The sequence below is a fragment of the Cebidichthys violaceus genome, unplaced genomic scaffold, assembly GCF_023349555.1.
Source record: "Cebidichthys violaceus isolate CVI_PGR_0920_01 unplaced genomic scaffold, fCebVio1.0.p SCAF_36, whole genome shotgun sequence".
Taxonomy (NCBI): Eukaryota; Metazoa; Chordata; class Actinopteri; order Perciformes; family Stichaeidae; genus Cebidichthys; species Cebidichthys violaceus.
The window spans coordinates 1,959,031-1,978,451 of NW_027176550.1; the positions used below are offsets into that span (position 1 = coordinate 1,959,031).

A 19,421-nucleotide genomic window follows, 5' to 3' on the forward strand; every position below is an offset into this window, starting at 1 on the left:
ACAGCGTCTCTTCACTGCTTTCAACATGTTTTGAAGTAAACTCTGAAGTAAACTCTGTGGACACTTCTTCCCTTTCCTCCACCTTTCAGGCCAAACCGCTGTATGGAGGCTGGCTGTGTCTGGCTCCTGAGGGGACGGACTTTGACAACCCGATGCAGAGGTCCAGGGTAGGACGCCATGAGGCCCAAACACATTCATTCTTCTTGATCGGGACTCTGTGGTGATTGTGTGTGTGTGTGTGTGTGTGTGTGTTTCACCGTCAGAAATGGCAGCGGCGCTTCTTCATCCTGTATGAAGACGGCAGCCTCAGCTTCGCCCTGGATGAGCTGGTGAGAAGCAGAACACACTGAGGTCAAGCTGCTCTGTGTCTGAGCAGAGTGACGGGATCAAGCATCTTTAGGCCAGATGTCGTGTTCAGAACCACAGCAGATGATTCGGGCTTAACTCGTCCTAATGCACACATCCCCCTCTCTCTCTCTCTCTCTCTCTCTCTGTCTCTGTCTCTCTCTGTCTCTCTCTCTCTCTCTCTCTCTCTCTCTCTCTCTCTCTCTCTCTCTCTCTCTCTCTCTCTCTCTCTCTCTCTCTCTCTCTCTCTCTTGTCTCTCTCTCTCTCTCTCTCTCTCTCTCTGTCTCTCTCTCTCTCGCTCTCTCCCTCTCTCTCTCTCTGTCTCTCTCTCGCTCTCCCTCTCTCTCTGTCTCTCTCTCTCTCTGTCTCTCTCTGTCTCTCTCTCTCTCTCTCTCTCTCTCTCTCTCTCTGTCTCTCTCTCTCTCTCTCTCTCCCTCTCTCTCTCTCTGTCTCTCTCTCGCTCTCCCTCTCTCTCTGTCTCTCTCTCTCTCTCTGTCTCTCTGTCTCTCTCTCTCTCTCTCTGTCTCTCTCTCTCTCTCTCTCTCTCTCTCTCTCTCTGTGTTCTCTTTCCTTGCACACTCGACACCACAAACTGCTCTCTGTATTGCTGTCACTCATCTGGGGATCAGTCCTCTGAAGTAAGCCAGATCTCTTCACTAGCTCACCAGAATGACTCAGACTCTGTGGTTCCCTCTCTCCAGCCCAGCACTCTCCCTCAGGGCACGGTGAACCTGAACCTGTGCTCGGACGTCGTGGATGCGGAGCCCAAGACGGGCCAGAGGAACGCGCTGTGCATCGCCACGCCGGAGCAGGAAATATTCATCCGCGGTGACAACAAAGAGATCATCAATGGGTCGGTATACAGAACCGTAGAGCGATCACAGGAGCGGTGAGTCCGAGGGTTCTCTGTAACCGCCTTTGTTTTGACCAGGTGGACCGAACAGCTCGCCGTCTATCTGCGGACCAACAAGCAGACTCAGAAGAAAAGACGCAAAGTGGAACCTGTTGCCACCCAGGTAGTGGAGCAAACGTCCATCGATCTGCCATAAAATTCAATATAGATATTCATGGTCCTCAGAGGATAAACCGTGTCGATGAAACATTTGTTGTTGATGAGACACTTCCCCCCCAAAACCACCGATGTCAACCTGCTGGTAACGGGAAAGTACAAGTTAGAGGATCACCGATCAGTAGGATTCATCCTCTGGGCACCATGAATGTCTGCACCAAGTATCCATCAAGTCGTCGTTGAGGTATTTCAGTCTGGACCAGAGTGGTGGACCAACCATTGCCGTCCTTAAAGCTGCTAGAACCTCTATTGAGCAGAGATTCATGTTCTCCAGAGGATGAACCCTTTTTCCATTTGGGCTTTTTTTTTTTTCTTCTCTTGTTTCCAACAAGCTTCATTTAAATGTGTGGAATTGTGCTTTTCTGTGCTTGTATATTTGTACATTTAATAACAACAAGAACTAAAGATTCTTTATTTTTATGCTGAGTCATCAACGATTAGATTAACGGATGAATCATTCCTGGTTTTGGACTGTTGGTTCTGTAAACATGTTACTGAATGTGTTTGTTTGTTTAAACATCAGGAACCCAGTCCAGCAAACATGTCTGCAGCCGATCCCGGTCTTTCCGTCCTCGGAGAACGCTGCGGAGTCCGGCTGCGGTCGGTGGCAGGAAGACCCTCAGCAGGAAGGTGGACCGGGTGAAACCCCCGAGTGTACTGTCCCAGACCCAGACCCCCGGGGCCCGGAGAAGACCCCTGCAGGTGCAGCAGAAGCAAAACACACACACACACACACACACACACATACACATACCCAGGCCTTTATGTCCGCTGGCCAATCACAGCCACTTCCTGTCCTCCCTCTCTCTCTCTCTCTCTCTCTCTCTCTCTCTCTCTGTCCTAACGTCCTGCAGATGTTCTCACACTTCCAGCTTGTTTATACGTTTCATTTAGCCCTCGTTTTACCAGGCATGTTGACCCAGCACTGACTTGTAATCATGGGAACAGGCCGGAGGAGCTGAAGCAGGAAGTTCCATAGACAGAGACAGAAACACACCGAGAGATGTGCAGCAGAAAAAAACGTCTGTTTTTAAACCTTCCGGCATCATGAAAGCCTCACGTGATAAAGAGCTCTTAAACAGGGACGGGTATTCTCTCCTTAGTGGACTGCAGCACCCGTCTGGCGTCAGACTTACTGCAGGGTCTGGACCGGTCCCGTCATAAAGGTCTGGATTAACTCCTGCTGACGGTGCCTGTAGAGGCCTTCATTAGAGCGACGGAGGGCGTCTCCTGAAAGACGCTCAGTCGGATTTCCCTCAGTCCTGGACCATCGTTGAAGTCTTTAAGATGAAACCGTTCAACAAAACATTCTGCTTCAATCCATATTTGTTGCCGTTTATTCTTTAAAAAGACATTTTCACACACAGACGAGTTATATTCATTCACAAAAGTTGATTTAATTTGATTGAATTACTTTATTCAAACTGAGGATTTTGTTTTGTAGATTTTGTTTACGGTGATTTCGCGTAAATAAAGACGGCAGACATTCAAAGCTTCATTCAAAAACCTCAATAGAAGCTTTAAATGTAGCAAAATGACATTTGGTTCAGAATGTCGTGTTCTGTCATCAATCGTTTGTGGTTCTGGCAGAATAACCCTGAATATTAAACCTCTTCGTATTTTATCCATAAGGACAGATTGAGGTTCTTCGTTTAACTTTCCTAATCCTGAGAGAAATACAGTTCATCATGAAGTGAAACGTTGAGAGAGGAAACTCTGGAGGCTTTTAGCCACAGGACTGCGTGTGAACCCTGACGTCGTGTTGTGTGATTAAATACAGAATGATTTCATCCTGGCTGTCCCTGCTCTCGCTGTTTTTAACGGTCTGAAACCCTTTTGTGGTGTTTTCTATCTCCAGGCAACACATCCAGCTACCTGAGGCCCGCCTCCTTGGATTTGGTGACCAGTGGAAACACCGACGCCGCCGGTAGAAACCAGCCGGCTGAGTCCAACAGCATCCAAACATCAGCGAACAACAAGAACCAGAGCCAGGACAAGAGGTCAGAAACGCATTGGAAGTAGGTTTCCAGCCATTGTTGATGAATAACTGTTACATGTCGTGTTTGTCAGCCATGTGGTGTTTATCTTCTTATGCATTCTGTTGGTAGCAGCCATTGGAAGCGCCTCGGCGGAGGAAAAAGGGGGTAAATGTGCAAGCAATTAGCACAAAGGACATCCAATGCCTCTCTGCTTCCCCCCAGCATAAAGCCAAACAGCCATCGCACACCGCTAAACACCAGATCAAAGGCTCAGGCTCTACCCCTCCATTAGACTTCTGACTGCTGCTTTCTTAAATTTAGCTTCAAGAATCCCTCCCAGCTTGAGCCCCGGCAGCATGTGAACCGGTCACGTGAGGAGAGCACATCTCATTGCTTCACTCGCTGCCTTTTTGGGAAACAAAAAACACAAAATACTTAATGCCCCCCCCCACCAAATAAGGTCAGAAATTCCAAAACGCTGGTGTAATTGGATATCTGAGCCATTGTTTCTCAGGACCTTCACACTGACTGTCTGCCCGGCTGTCAGGGGAGGTCGACTTCAGCTGGAAGCTCAGAGTCAGAGCGTAAAACATATATATATATATATATGTATATATATATACATATATATATATATATATATATATGTATATATATATACATATATATATATACATCCATATATGTTTTATGTATATCTGTACCATGTACCGAAAGAGTTACAGAGTTCATCATGTGATGTTTCAGGTTTTTACAGACCTGTGCTAACAGGAACGAGGTTTTAAGGGACAACTGTTTCTATTAAATGTGGTCGAGTGATTCATGTTCCCCTCAGGATGATTCGTAATAACTTTGGTCTCTTCATCATCACTTCAGCATTCTAGTTTGTTCAATGTGTTTGATGTATGACCGAATTCCTGAAAAAAAACCCAACTAATGACTTTCTCGTTTTTTGGGGCAAATGTTAGCATGCTAACGCAAGATGATAAACAACATTACATCTGCTGAACATCAGCAGGTTAGCATCGTCATTGTTAGCATGTTAGCATCGTCATTGTTAGCATGTTAGCATCGTCATTGTTAGCATGTTAGCATCGTCATTGTTAGCATCGTCATTGTTAGCATGCTAGCATCGTCATTGTTAGCATGCTAGCATAGTCATTGTCAGCATGTTAGCATCGTCATTGTTAGCATGTTGCTCTCTTGTTTTCACTATTAGTTAATTTACTGATTACTGAAAAATATCAATCATTGATTAAAAAATACTAAAAGTAATGTGAAAAAAGCAAAAATGGTAATTTTAGATCTTTATCCAAGAAAGACATTTTGTAAATCCTCACGTTTAATGAGGTATAATCATATGTTTTGGTATTTTTATTTGATTCACGATACGATTAAGATGATCAGAATTAACCAATGGATTGACGTTGATGGAATTAAAAACGGCCCACAAAACTTTACTGCAATCAAACCAAACTCAACTAAACTGAAAATACCAACTCAAAGCAAACAAGCCAACATGTGAACTCTTTAAATTAGAAGAATGTAAATGTTACCGTCATGCTGGAGATCAACAGCACACATCGATTGATACTAAACCCATATTTTAGATGACAGCAGTGCTTTTCTTCACTTGACAGTTGTGTGTACATTATATCAGGTTACTTTGAGGTATTCGGCCGGTGTAATTCCTTCTCTACTTCTACACAAAACACCTCTGACACCAGTGGAAGGATGTCGGCTCTTATTTAGTCTCTTAATAGCAACAACAACAGTGGGAGATCTGGTGTCTTCAGGGCTCTTTTCTTCTGCACAGGTGCTGCTAGGAGTCTGTTATTAAGCTGTCATCCTCAGTGTTCAAGTGGGGGGAAATTATGTCAGAACCCACTTCTGTGTTAGCGAGGTCAGGGGAGCCACACATACAGTGTTTCACTCATTAGCTCTTCATGTTTTCCAGCAATGGCACATGTCACACAGAGAGGCTTCTGGGATCGGAGGCCACCGACAAAGAGCAGGAAGAAGGAACAGCTGTTTCCAGGATGGGCAGGAGTGAAGCGCGCACCAGCAAGCGAGAGGTAACCCCAGTACACGTTTAGTACTACGGTATACCGTCGACAGTACACAGGTCAAACTATCCATTTTCTCTAAGTTACCGGGAGTCGCCCAGTTCTTCCTCATGGATCCTGAGGTCAAGTAGGAAGTTGTCACGGTTGTTTTCATGTATATTTTTCATATAGTCCAAAATTATTTAAAATGCAGCTTAAAGACTCACTACAACCTCAAATCCTCCCTGTCAGCATAATTAATAGATGCAGCAGTGGAGCGGTGGGTGATGGCTGTGGCAGCTGTGGCCTCGTGGTTTCATAGTCGGTGATGTGGGGGGTTAGAGGACACGGACCTTCGTTCAGTAATAATGTAAGTATGCTAGTCGGTCCAACACATGAGCCAGTGCAGCACCAGCAATCAACGTTTTTAAAAAACCTTTAGCCGTGTAAACAACAGACAACTCAAAAACATGGACGAAAACACGGATGAATGGACCGACAGTGAAGTCCACAAGTTAACTCATTCATAAACTCACAACCACTGAGGCAAAGAGCAAGCGGGAACCGCTTAGCGAGCTAACCCTGTAGCAAAACGGCTAACCCAGTGGCACAAAGGCTAACCCAGTAGCACAACAGCTAACCCCGTAGCACAAAGGCTAACCCAGTCGTACAAAGGCTAACTCCGTAGCACAAAGGCTAACCCAGTAGCAAAACGGCTAACCCTGTAGCAAAACGGCTAACCCAGTTGTACAACAGCTAACCCAGTAGCACAATGGCTAACCCAGTGGCACAAAGGCTAACCCTGTAGCAAAACGGCTAACCCAGTCGTACAACAGCTAACCCAGTAGCACAATGGCTAACCCAGTGGCACAAAGGCTAACCCTGTAGCAAAACGGCTAACCCAGTCGTACAACAGCTAACCCAGTAGCACAATGGCTAACCCAGGGGGCCAAAGAGCGATTTGAACTAAAATTTCAAAATGTACTTTCATGACGGCACTTTAATGGTGTTTCCGTGATTGTGGCGTGTAACAGAGTTATGTTACGTATTTCTAAAAAAAAGCTAAGAGAGCTTGTGGAGCGTAGCGAACTAGCCGTTCTCCCAGCTGGTCGTCTTCCATCACTCTAGCGTTTCTATTGCGGAAATAAAAAGCCCTTAAAGGTTTGTCGTTCTCGAGGGAAGAACGACAATTTGGTCCAAAAACACTTAATTTAGTGGTTTCACTTAAAGACCCATAAAAGATCTCCTTCTCCTCCTTTTGGATTAAAAATCACCAAATTTGGACACACATGGTTTTGATTGGACGCCGTCGATACGTAATCCCTCCAACGTGTTCTGGGTCCGTCACGGGGTCTCCTCCCAAAATACCTTCAAGGTTAGTCACCGAGGAGGCGTGTTCTGTTCGACAACATACAATGAATACTTTCAAATCACCGAAGCTACACGATTGTATGATTCCTGCAGGTTTCTGCACGTTGCATACATTTTTGTCATCGCTGTGAAAAACACCAGCGAACGTCGTGCAGCGTCTCTGTTAATAAAGGAGCAGCTCTGCTGGTTTCTTTTGCTCTCACGTTCGTACGGTACAAATGAAGCTAACATTTAGCTTTACAGGCTGATGGGAGGAAAATAAAGGGAACATGAAGTAGAGATGCTGGCATGTTTGTCTGCAGGTAGAAGAGTTATGAGGTCGTTGTGTTTGAGGCCAATTTATTATTTCAACCAGGTGAGAAAAGCGTAAATATCCCTTTTAGAAGTGACTGTTATTACGGTAGTAAATAGTGTGTTTGTAGCATGTAGGAACATGAATAATAACATTTTTAGGGCCACATCAGCAAACGATTAAAGAAACCCATTTCCTGACTGCGGTCGTTTGCTTCCATTTGCCATAAAAATGAATTGCTGATTAATCTTGAGTCGGTCCCTAGTTCTGTTCCCAGCTGTGCTCGGCCTGCGCTGGGCTGAGGCCGCGGGCCGGACCGGTTTGAACACGCTTCACACAACAACCAGCTGTTAGAGAACGCCGTCGCTTTAACGACGGCGTTCTCTGAGCCGATCGGTCGTCCACCGGCACGTGTTCCACGACTCACGTTGAGGAGGAGAAGAAGGTGACGAGGGTTTGGCACGAGACGCGTGGACGAGTCGACCCTGCCGCGTCGAGGCTTGTGTGTGTGTGTGTGTGTGTGTGTGTGTGTGTGTGTGTGTGTGTGTGTGTGTGTGTGTGTGAGGGGCTGCATGTGTCAGCAGGTGGGAGGGAGAGAGGCGGTGATTCACTCGGAGCTGCATTTCGTTTGTGAACAGAACTGGTTTTGATGCCTTAAAGCTGTTGAGCTCGCCTGCGTCTCTTCTGTGTGATCTGGACGGCGTTCCTCTCGCACACGTTTTCCTCCGGATTCCTCAGATACAGAACCAGACGTAACGCTGGGAACTCTCAAGGAGTGTCTTTTACGAGAATCTGAAATAGCCGGCGTGTCGGTCTGTATTTACTGAACCTGATGAACTCACACAGAGTCGCACATCTGTTTGTGAAGGACAGTCACTGTGCGCTGTCGGGCTAGACCCTAGTGATTAAGGAGGCGAGGAGACGTTAACAAGTGTGTGTCTGCGTGTGACGGTATTAACAAAAACATGAAGCTTAAAGATTACCAGTTAAACCAGGTTTACCTCAGTAAGTCAGGCTTATCTTCAGGAAACCTTTGATCTCATTCCCAGTTCTTCTTAACGGCTTCTTGCTCATTACATTCATTTTACACATAATTCTTCTTAAATTCAATTTGTCACAAAAGAGGACATTTCCTGACACAGGATCTAAAAAAGTATTAAAAAAAACAATAATTACATGAAAGTTAATAAAGAGACATTTACAAAAAAAAGGCATTTACTGCAAAACAAGGTAAATATACATCTTTACAATTCAGTTTTCCTTTTTATTTCTTCCTTTTTGACCTGTTTTCGTTCTATTCAGACTCGTCCGTCTCTGTTAACAGAAGCTCAGCCAATGAAACTAAAGCCGAACGTTGAGCCTCCATCAGTGGGTCAATCGGCCGTCTTTGGGCTTAATGAAATCACTCCACGATCAAACTCAGAGAGTCTCAGAGTCTCAGAGTCTCAGAGTCTCAGAGTAGAGACGAGTCAGCTGTTATTCATGACGTGAACGTCCTCCTGCTGTTAGCGCTGAACGTTAAAGATGCATCTGATTACTGTTAAACAACTAAAATAAGTACAATGAAGTCAATAATGAGCTGTTCTCCTGATAAGTTCTCTGTCACTGAGCTACTTACAGCGTCCACATGTGACGTGTGAAGTGGTTTATGGACGTTTAAAGAGAGAACAATTGTTCCTCTCGACGAGGCTGCAGCGTCACTCTAAAGCTGTAGTTTAAAAACTGTTGACTGTGCAGATGTTTTAGAGTGACTTCAGATTTTAATCATGGAATTAAGTTTAAACCTCTTGACGGATGTTTCGGCTAAGCCTGAAAACTTTGCTCAATTTCCATATAATCCTCCTGACTTACTGAAACGCGTCTGGTTTAACTGGTGATCTCGCTTCATGAAGCACTTTATCGTGACGTCATCACTGGCAACTGTCTGGGGAAAAAAGGGGGCCGGCCCTTTAAAGCATTACTAGGCGTGTGATTGGTCCGAACCGCCCGTCACTCAAACTCTTATGGAAGCCAGCTGGGAGAAGAAAAGATCTCTTCTTTGAAATGCTCTCCAGCTCTGATGTGACTGACGCTAACGCAGCGTCGACGCTAACCTCTTCAGGAGACGCCATTTTTGTTGTGAGCGAAGCCCGACTAGATGGATTTACCCTCAATGCTCCTGTGATCCCGTGATCCAGCGAGAGGTATTAAAACGTGTTATGGAGGATGAGCGACGTTAGAGGAGTTGAAGCTCACCGCTGACCTAAAGCATGAAGCCAGAAGTTCTGCTGGCTTTGACTTCATGTTTCATGTCTTTAAATGTGAAGCTTTGTCTGTTGTCTTCACTTGATGTTTGTTGTGCTTCAACACAAATGAAACGAGGTACACTTTTGTCTTTTTGACGTAGAACGCGGTGGTAGAAGTGCGACCGCAGCGCGTTCCATTGTGACCCAGATGGTCGTCGCCGTGGCAACTGTTAATCTTTGATTAAACAGAGCAGCTCATTCCACAGGATTTGCCCTTTAAATACACTCAGCAGCACATTTCATCCCATGTGAGGATTTATGCGTCTTTGGCAGCGTTTGTTTTGGTAGCCAGGAGAAGGTCAGAAGAGCCGGTCCGGAGTTCATTCAGGCCTCAGAGCCCAGATTCACAAGACCCCCCCCCCTTTGAGAGGCTTCTTCACCAAACAGAGGACGGGCTCTGTGTGCAGCGGTCAGCCATTGTTTGAGGAGGAGAAGAAGAAGAAAGGGAGATCAGTGAGCGTTGGATAGTTCTCAATGTAAATGCCAGGAAAAGAAAAGCACAAAGATGGTTCTGTGACGTTCAAAGCGCTCATTTCCCCGTTGAAGTGGTTACATAAGAGGAAGAAAGGTTGTTTTAATGCTGTGTAGTTCACACTTCAAAGAGAGCAGCGTGATCCCGCTCTGTGCTTCTGGACTCGTCACTTTCAATACGAGAAGCCTCAAAGCTTCGGGGACAAACAACCGTTTGGATGCATCGCACGCAGCCGAGCGCAGACGTCTGCGCGCAGCCGAGCGCAGATGTCTGCGCGCAGCCGAGCGTCGGTGTGAGCGAGAGTTTAACAGGCGGTGCAGAGAAGCTCCCCGCGGTGCTCTGCAGCCGGGCCTAATCCTTCCAGCTGACGCCTCTGCCAAGGATCCAGACTATCGGTTACTCTGCTTGATGGAATGCAGGCACACACACACACACACACACACACACACACACACACACACACACACACACACACACACACACACACACTCTGATTCAGAAAACACCTCACGTCTTCAGATAAAAAACTAACTTTCTGGAGTTGTCATGGTTTGATTTACTTCCCTCAGAAGCTCCAGTCCTGTGGAGACGTAGCCCAGCTCGCCGTCCCCCCGCCCCAGAGGAGAGCCAAGTCTCTGGACCGCAGGACGTCCGACACCGTCATGACGGTGAGACGCCGGACAGAACCGGGTTTTTCACTCGTTGTCTGCGGCTGCTGCGCCAGAGGGGCGAAGAGACGTAACCTCTTCAAACCACGCCTCAGATAAAAGAAACATGGCCGCCCCGACAGCGACCTCTAGAGGCCGCGCAGCTCATTACACGCTCAATACTTCAGTGAAGCGAAGTATTACAAGTATTCACGTCCTTTTACTTTAGTGAAAGTAATAATACTACACTGTGAAAACACAAATACAAGTATTCTCATGTAGTTAGAATGATGAACTGTGTCTGTTCTATTATTAGATTATTGTTACTCATGATGTGAAAAGATTATTTTCATTATTAATCGATTGATTGTTTGGTTTGTAGAAATAGTGAAAATATTAACTGTGAGAAACATTTAGTACAATATGTCTCTCTGAAATGAAGTGAAGTATAAGCTAGCCTAGAATACTTGTAGTATAAGTACCTTAAACTCTGTGCTGAAGTACTTTTCTCCACTGCAAACATGAAAAGATGAAAAGTTTCACATATTCTGAACCACTTAAACACAAAGTAACACAAAGTAACACGACCGTTGAGCTGCTGCACTGACACACAACGTGTTGACTTTGTGTTTTCTTTACAGCCAGATTTATTAAACTTTAAAAAAGGCTGGATGGTGAAGCTGGATGAAGATGAGCAGGTAAACGTTCAGCGCCTCCTGAACTAAAGTTAAGTTCTTGACTTGAGTGAGTTCTAATCATGTCGTTTGTGTTTTGGGTTCCAGTGGAAGAAGTACTGGTTTGTGCTGTCGATGGACAGCCTGAGGTGCTACAAGGACTCAGTGGCTGAGGAGGTATTTTAATATCAGGTCTTTATATAGAATCAAAAGAAGAAGAAGTGTTTCATTCTCAAACGTCTTTGTCTCTTTCTTCAGGCTTCAGATCTGGAGGGAGAAATCGACCTGACCAAGTGCTACAGCGTGTCTGAGTATCAGGTTCAGAGGAACTACGGCTTCCAGATCTACGTAAGAAAACACCTCCTACCCTGAACAAGCAGACTTCTGCATCAACGGCAAAGTAAACCAAAATGTTTGTTTCAGACCCCAAAGGGCGTCTTCACGCTGTCGGCGATGACTTCGGGGATACGGAGGAACTGGATCCAGGCTCTGATGAAGAGCGTCCGTCCGGCTAGAGCCCCGGATGTGGCCAGGTACATCTACTCACTCTTATGGTGGAGATGACAGTACCAACACCAGTATTATCAGCTAAATGTACTCAAAGTATTACAAGAAAAAGTAAATCCTCACATTTTTAACAGTTCCTTGATTATAAGAATGAATTTCTCTGCATTCCCGTATCGTCCCGTTCTCCATCCTAACGGACCTCCGTGTTTGGTGCAGTTTACCCGGCCACCCCCCCGAAGCTCTCCCCAAACCAGACGTGACTCAGGACTCCGCTGACGCCTCCGCAGAGAGAGACCCTCGCCCCAAACACAGGACCGTGACGGAGAGGCGGCGGGAGGGACGCTACAAGACCTTCGACTGGGCCGAGTTCAGGCCGCAGAGCGGACGAGCTTCGGATCGTCAGAGGGGGACCGGAGCTCCGGGCTCGCTGGAGTCCGGGGAGCTGGAGAGGAGGAAGAGGAGGGAGCAGAGGAGGAGGAGGTACGAGAGCATGCTGGGCTTCCCTCTGGGTTGGGAGGCGATCGGAGGTCCGACGGCAGACGGCGGCGTCAGAGCGCTGAGTCCCAAATCTCAGCAGGAAGTGGAAGAAGAGATCGAAGAGTGCTGGAAGCTGGTGGAGAAGACGGTGTTCAGACTGGAGAGAAACGTCCCGCTGATCCCCGACGACAAAGACTGTGTGGAGGCCGAGAAGCTGCTGGACGGCTACAGGAAGGGGGTGAGGGCCTCACAACAAGACATGATAGATGAATGTGAGACGCTTTGTATACAAACTGGGTTTCTGTTGAAGGTGGAGGATCTGAAGGCTCAGCTGGTGGAGTCGGAGCGTCACAGGCTGGATCTGGAGGCTCAGCTGAGTACAGCGGGGTTTCATACGCAGCAGGTTCGCCTCACGTTGCTCCTCAGCTACTCGTCTTCGATACCCGTGTGGTCGCTAATGCTTCTTTATGTCGTCTTCCTCAGCCGGACCCTCCTCTGACTCCCGAAGCAGGTTTTTGCCCATCGGACTCAAATGAGAAGCCGCAGACCCCGAAGGACGCGTGCAATGGATCCAGAGAGCTTCTACAGCAGCAGAACCTCGTCGACGTACAGGAGCAGCTCAGCTTCCAGTCGCCCGAGACGCCCAGCATCTGGCTGCACGACGCGGAGGGAAACCTCCAGGAACTGGGAGATTTGCTTCCTGAGACAGAAAACGCTCCTTTGTTGTTATCGCCTGCATCGGAGAAACAACTCCTATTTTCTCCGAGCGACGGACAAACGGACTTCAACCACCAGAATCATCTGGACAGAGACGAGCGTGAGCGCGTCCCCGGCTCAGAAACACAAATACACGACGGTGAGTTTAGCTCGTTAATTCTGGAGACGCCTTCAGAGGGAGACGACGACTCGCTCGGCTGCTGCGTGGAGCTGCATTCTTCTCCGGACCAGGCGACGGTGAGGAGGCTCTCCCAAGAGGTGGAGCTGCTCACCGGCCAGAACGAGGCCCTCAACCAACGCAACCAGGAGATGCTGAACCAGCTGACGGAGGCCGACCGCGAGATAGAGAGACTGAAAGCGGAGCTCTGCAGCAGGTACGCCGAACCCCGTCGCCTCCCTGAAGTGGAACGGCCGGGACGAACCAGGGTGGAAGATCTGGAGAGCGAGCTGAGCTCCAGAGACCGGCAGCTCCTGGAGGCCCAGACCACGATCGCCTCCCTGGAGGAGAAGCTGAGGGAGACGGAGGCGCTGCTGCAGCCGAGCGTCCCGAAAGAGACGGAAGAAACGGGACAGGAGAACAAGGGGTACCTGCTCCGGTGTTTCGAGGCCACCGAGGCCAAGCTGACGGAGCTGGAGAGGAAGCTCGACCGATCGGAGCTCAGCTGCAGGGAGCTCCGATCGCAGAACGCAGAGCTGAGGGAAGCTGAGGAACGATGCAGGGAAACGGCCGCCGAGGCCGAGGCCGACGTCAGGAGGCTGAGTCGAGAGCTGGAGGAGGAGAGGCTGAAAGATGGAGAGAGCGACGGAGGTGCTTCTGGTGAAGAAAGGATCCGGCAAGTGATAGACGGGATGGTCGTGAGGTTGAAAGCTTTGGAGAAGTTACTGGAGGTGATGAACAAGTTCGACGTCGGTTTGAGAAAGGAGGAGGAGGCGACGGCCACCGTGGAGAGTCAGCTGAGGTGGGAGGAGGAGTTTTGGGGTTTTCTGCTGGACAGACTGAAGGTGAATCAGGAGCTTCGCGAGGAGGAACCTGTGGGAGAGCTCCTCAGTGAGGCGACGGAGCGCATGATGGCGGAGAAACAAATGCTGCTTCTAGGGCACCGCCTGCTCTCTGAGACGCAGACCGACGACGGTGAGGAACAACTGGACGTTATTTGGAATATCGCAAGTGAGACGGAAAGCAACCAGATGTTGGATGTCAACAGCCAGCTGTGTGAGCTGGAGTATTTCAGAAGCGCCACGCAGGTGAAGATCTCTTTGCTGAAGCGCCTCGCCTCCTCGGTCGGCTCCTCGGCTCGCGACGAACTGCAGCTGACGGCCGACCGGCTCTCCGACCGGCACCCCTGGTCCGGTTTCATTCACTCTGCGGCAACGGAGGCATTGCACTGCTGTCATCTGAGCAGGCTTCAGTCGAAGTACGAGAGGCGACTAGAAGAAACCAAGCGGGAACTGCTCGCTTCCTCTCTCGTCTGCAGCAACTGTGTCGCCTTGATGGACCAAAACAGGGAGCTGAGGGCAAGAGTGTCAGACCTAGAAGCACAGCGGCCGTCCTCGTCTTTGGTGATGGACAGCTGTTGTCAGACAGGAGAAGCTTACCTATGGGACACAGATGTTGAGCTACATGTGGCAGATGGAAGTGTTACAGGTGGAACCGGGGAGGAAGAGGCTGAGAGCCCGGGAGGTCGGCTGGAGATCCAGGAGACGGCGGAAGAAGGAAACACGGAGGAAAGTGAAGCGACGCACGAGGGAACGGATCCTTCGGACTCGGAGGCGGAGCTGGTTTCGGCGCTGAGGAGGAGAGTGGAGGAGCTGGAGGAGCGGCTGGCCGTCATGGCGGAGGAGATGAAAGAGGAGCTCGATGGGAGAATGAGTTCTGTTCAGACGCAACACGAGACGGAGATGGAAAAGCTGAAGGTGAGAGGAGCTGAGATGAACCGTATGACCTTTAACCTCTGATAGCTGTCTGACAGAGGAACGTGTTTCGTCTTTAACATGCTGACGTTTATTAAGTGTGGGTCGTGTCGACGTCTCCAGGTGACGTGTGAACGCGGCTTCGCCTCCATGGAGGAGTCTCACCTGAAGGTGGTGGAGGAACTGCAGCATCGACACCGGCGGGAGGTGGAGCGCCTCCTGGTGGAGCGAGACGGACTGCTGGAGGAGGAGAGCGCCGCCACTGCAACCGGTGAGCAATCGCTCCTGACTTTTACTCTGAAAATCTGCCTACGAGGAAGATGCACAGTTTTATGGACGTTAGTTTTTGCTTTGAGTCCTTTGTACGTGTTCTCGTGTCGAGCTGCTTCTGACGTTCAACGTACGAATCCTTAATAATCTCATTAAACCTTGTTTCAGCCATCGAAGCCATCAAGAACGCTCACCGGCTGGAGCTGGAGAAGGAGGTGCAGAAGAGATGCGAGTCCCAGAGCGGCACAGGAAGCTCTCACCTGGAGGAGGCACACAGACAGCACAGGTACGCCTCGTAGACCTTGTGATTGGGGCGTCTCGAGGGTTTTAACGTGTTCTTATGGAGCGTTGATCTTCATGTCTCCGTGTTTGTGAAGTGAGGAGCTGGCGTCGTACCAGCGGGAGCTGGAGGTTTTGTCCCAGCAGTTCTCTCTGAAGTGTCTGGAGAACGGACATCTGGTCCAGGCCGTGGATGCCGAGAGGAAGGCCTTGTGTCAGTGCCAGCAGGAGAACCAGGACCTGAGGACCAGGAACCAGGTGGAGAGCTCCGACACGCCTCCTTGAACACGTCACATGTTCTCCTCCACAGCTGGAGCCTCATTGTTGTTTGTTTCTGTCGTCCAGGAGCTGAGCGGTCACCTCGCAGCAGAGATCACCAGACTCTGCTCTCTGGCCAAGCAGGACGCCCTGCCTCTGAGCCAGGGGATGGACGTGTACGAGATGGAGGTACCTCAGTAATACCTCAGTAATACCTCAGTAATACTACCTCAGTAATACCTCAGTAATACCACCTCAGTAATACCTCAGTAATACTACCTCAGTAATACCTCAGTAATACCTCAGTAATATCTCAGTAATAAATAAAAGATCAAACACCGGCAATTACAAAATAATCAAATGTTTCTTCTCTAGAAATGAAGAGAAGTGTTTTGATTAGAGGAGAGCCTCCATCATGAAGACGTGTCTTCACTGAACCTGTGGCTCCTCTGCTGCTCCTTGTCAAACATTTCAAATAAAGTCAATAAAAAGGTTTATTATTATTATTATAGAGTGATCTGAATGGAGACAGATTCACTTTCTCTTATGAGCCTCTAGTTCAGTTTCCATGAAGCTCTGAACTCTAATGTTCATGTTTCTTCTCAGGTTCTTTACATCATTTATTTCTCTGAAGATATGAAGCTGATTATCATAGTTTGTGTCTCAGATCACGCTGAGAGTGAAGGAGTCTGAGGTTCAGTGTCTGAAGCAGGAGATCACGTCTCTGAGGGCCGACCTGCAGTCAGCGCAGAGGGTGAGAATCACACACCGACAGCAGCTTATTACATGTATATATATACATATATATATGTATATGTATGTATGATGGTGTCCGTCACGTTTCAGGACAAGAGGAACGCCTCAAAGAAGTGCTCTGACGTCTACGCGGAGCTGAGCGTCACCAGAGCCAAAGCGGGGCGAGAGCTGGACGAGCTGAGGGAGAACCTGAGGCTGGCTCATCAGGCTCTGGACCAGACGTCAGCCTGAAGACCTCCAGCTTCACCCACAACAGACACTCAAGACAAAGACGTCTGACGTCTCATCTAGTGACTGCAGGAGCTCTGAAGCACGCTCTCATCCCACCTCCTCTTTAACCGCCTCCCTCTGTGTTTACATCCGTTATTAACCTTTGTTTTTACTGTGAAACTGAAAGTTATTTTAATGTGTTTCCCTGAAATGATCCCCCTGTTGTGTGTTGTGTGTGTGTATTGTGTCTGTACAGTCATTGTGTTATTGTAACACGTGTGTGTCGCTCTCTAACCTCTGCTGTAAGCGTCGTCGTTAAACTGGTCCAAGTATTTTATTTTTTATCAATTAAATAATTTAAATTAAACTCATTTAAAAATAACAAACAGGTACATTTACTTGTATTTTATATTTGTAAACTGCAGTATTAAAAATATAAATGTTTTTTTATTAACTAAACGATATTGGCAGATTTAACCAACACTGACTGGTTGACATTTAGGGTCACGTTGTATTTTATTTTGTTAACGAGACGGATGTTCATGAATGACAGATTTAAATCAAAGTCCATTTATATAATGTTATTATATCCAGGCTCCCGCTGACAGCGGTCAGCGCTGTCTATGGAGGAAGAGGAAGAGGAAGAGGAGCGTCAAGTCATCCTGAAAAATAAAGTTCAGCACTGAAACAGGCTGCGAGTGGTTATTTCAAAATAAAAGCCCTTATTGGCATTCTTCTAACAGTCGGACAGGAAATGAATCAGATTCATCAGTAAACATAAACGTGTGAAGATGTACTGTCTGTATATGGAGTACTGCTGTACACACTGCTAGTAAAGTGACGACTTTAACCAGAGTACTGTACATGAGGACAACTTTGAGGTACTTGTACTTTATTTGAGTAATTCCATTTCATCCTCCAGTCTCCACTCCAGTTACTTCACAGCTTTAGTTACTTTTCAGGTCAAGATCTTCAGAACATATAAATATATGTAATGGAGTATGTTTATGTTTTACTTGAGTAAAATATCTAAATACTTCACGTCTGACATTATTGAACGTGTTGTAAAAACAGAACTGTCACTTCTTCCTATACGAGAATCAACCATCATTTAAACGTTTTACATTCATTTTACTTTAAACAAAAGAACATAAAACAGGTTCAGTACAACACTTTTTAAAATATATTTCATAATGATTACTAACAAAAACGCTTAATATCTTTAAATGAATTAATTAAATTACTTAAATTAATCAAATTACTTAAAATTAAATTAATTCAAATTAAATTAAATTAATTAAATTGTATATATATATATATATATATATATATATATTTTGTTAAGTACGATGTACCTCAGGCTCTTTTGTTATTGTTTTTGTTTGCATACTATTGAAGAGACCAAACACCTCACAGTGTTCACAGATATGATCTGTGAAGGTCTTGCCAGAGTTTCGTGGTGTGTGACGTATTTGTCTTCCAATATATTTATTATTTACAAACCGATTAAAATATGCTTTTAATGTGAAATCTCTTTGAAAAGAGTCTTTATTATTATTATTATTATTATTAGTATTATTATTATTATTATTCAGGGGATGGAGTGAGAAACACATGTCTTCCTACTGCGGAGTCATCGGTATGGAAATAAATACAAATTACAACAACATCTTGATATCTTGCAGGAACGTGTGGGCAGAGCCTCACCTGTCATCATGACAAGTAAAAAACAAATAATGCTAAAATAAATATTAATATTAATATGTATCTACTGATCTGTGCTATAAATGTAGTTTCTGTGTGATTCCAATCATTTCAATCATTTTTTTAATCAGAACCTCTGAATGACGTCATGTCCTGTTCAAACAGAGGAGACAGTGAGGTGAGACAGAGACCAGCTGTTCCTCACCTCACTGTGAATCCTCACTAACTGTTGAGTCTTTTTCTGTCTCATTGTTTGTCACCACTGTAATATCTGTAGACTCTTTTAGAATCATGTATTTCACGTCTGTGTAGAACATGTTTAGTGTTGATCTGACATTAAACCGCAGTGAAGAAGCACAGAGAGACAAACAGTACCTCTGCCTCACTGAAGGGGGCGAGAGAGAGCCCACGGGTCAGGTTCATGCTTGTTCTGTCGTTACTTTTCTTCTTCTTCTACACTTCTGTTCTTCTACACTTCTGTTCTTCTACACTTCTGTTCTTCTACACTTCTCTTCTTCTTCTTATATTTTGCTTTGACCGCAAAAATGTAAGATTCTATATCTAAGCTTAAAAATGTCTCAAAAAACAGTGAAATGTGACCAAATCAACATCAGTTCACCGTCGGACAGGTAAAGTAACCTTTTATGTGTTTGTTGTTCTCTTTATACATCCGGGTTGTTACACAGATTTTCGCGAGTGGCGCTCGCGAGCGCTCCGCTTCTGAAACGCTCGCGGTGGAATCAGACATGTACCTTAATGTGCGTGTAAAGAATGCTGATATGAAATATGAAGAACAACCAGTAGTCAACGGTCAAGCTGTCAGTTGAATGGTGATTTAAGCTTCTCTATTGGGTTCATATGTTTGTAAATCTGACTGATGTAGAGTCAGAACCTCACCGTGACGTCACTGATATCTTACCTATATTGTGGGGGGGGGGGGGAGTCATAATTATGACTGTCTCATAATTTCGATTCACCATGGGGATATTTTCATTATCAAGTCTAACTTTTCATATTTTTTATTTTATTTTGTTGCTCGCTTTAATGGGCTTCCATACCTCTGGGACGAGGGACACATTTCAAAACTCGTGCGTTTGCTTCTTGAGGGCTTTTACTTTGAAAGGACACCGTTCTCTTCCGGTGTAACAGCGG

At 46.6% G+C, this 19,421-nt stretch overlaps 1 protein-coding gene across 2 annotated transcripts; it reads left to right on the forward strand.

Annotated features, from left to right (window-relative positions):
- Positions 1 to 1,194: 1,194 nt before the first annotated feature.
- On the forward strand, positions 1,195 to 17,256 carry LOC137884080 (myosin-11-like). 2 transcript variants are annotated; one of them, XM_068725766.1, is made up of 19 exons: positions 1,195 to 1,199; positions 1,278 to 1,362; positions 1,939 to 2,117; positions 3,274 to 3,433; positions 5,352 to 5,469; positions 10,429 to 10,527; positions 11,148 to 11,204; positions 11,289 to 11,357; positions 11,439 to 11,528; positions 11,604 to 11,713; positions 11,904 to 12,402; positions 12,475 to 12,567; positions 12,648 to 14,795; positions 14,916 to 15,063; positions 15,231 to 15,348; positions 15,440 to 15,599; positions 15,687 to 15,788; positions 16,267 to 16,353; positions 16,446 to 17,256. In XM_068725766.1, the coding sequence occupies exons 1-19, from the start codon at positions 1,196 to 1,198 to the stop codon at positions 16,584 to 16,586; spliced, it is 4,467 nt and encodes a 1,488-aa protein (XP_068581867.1). In that variant the 5' UTR covers position 1,195; the 3' UTR covers positions 16,587 to 17,256. The 2 variants fall into 2 exon arrangements, with proteins under 2 accessions (XP_068581867.1, XP_068581868.1); XM_068725767.1 differs by having other exon boundaries at positions 3,274 to 3,415.
- The last annotated feature ends 2,165 nt before the right edge of the window (positions 17,257 to 19,421 follow it).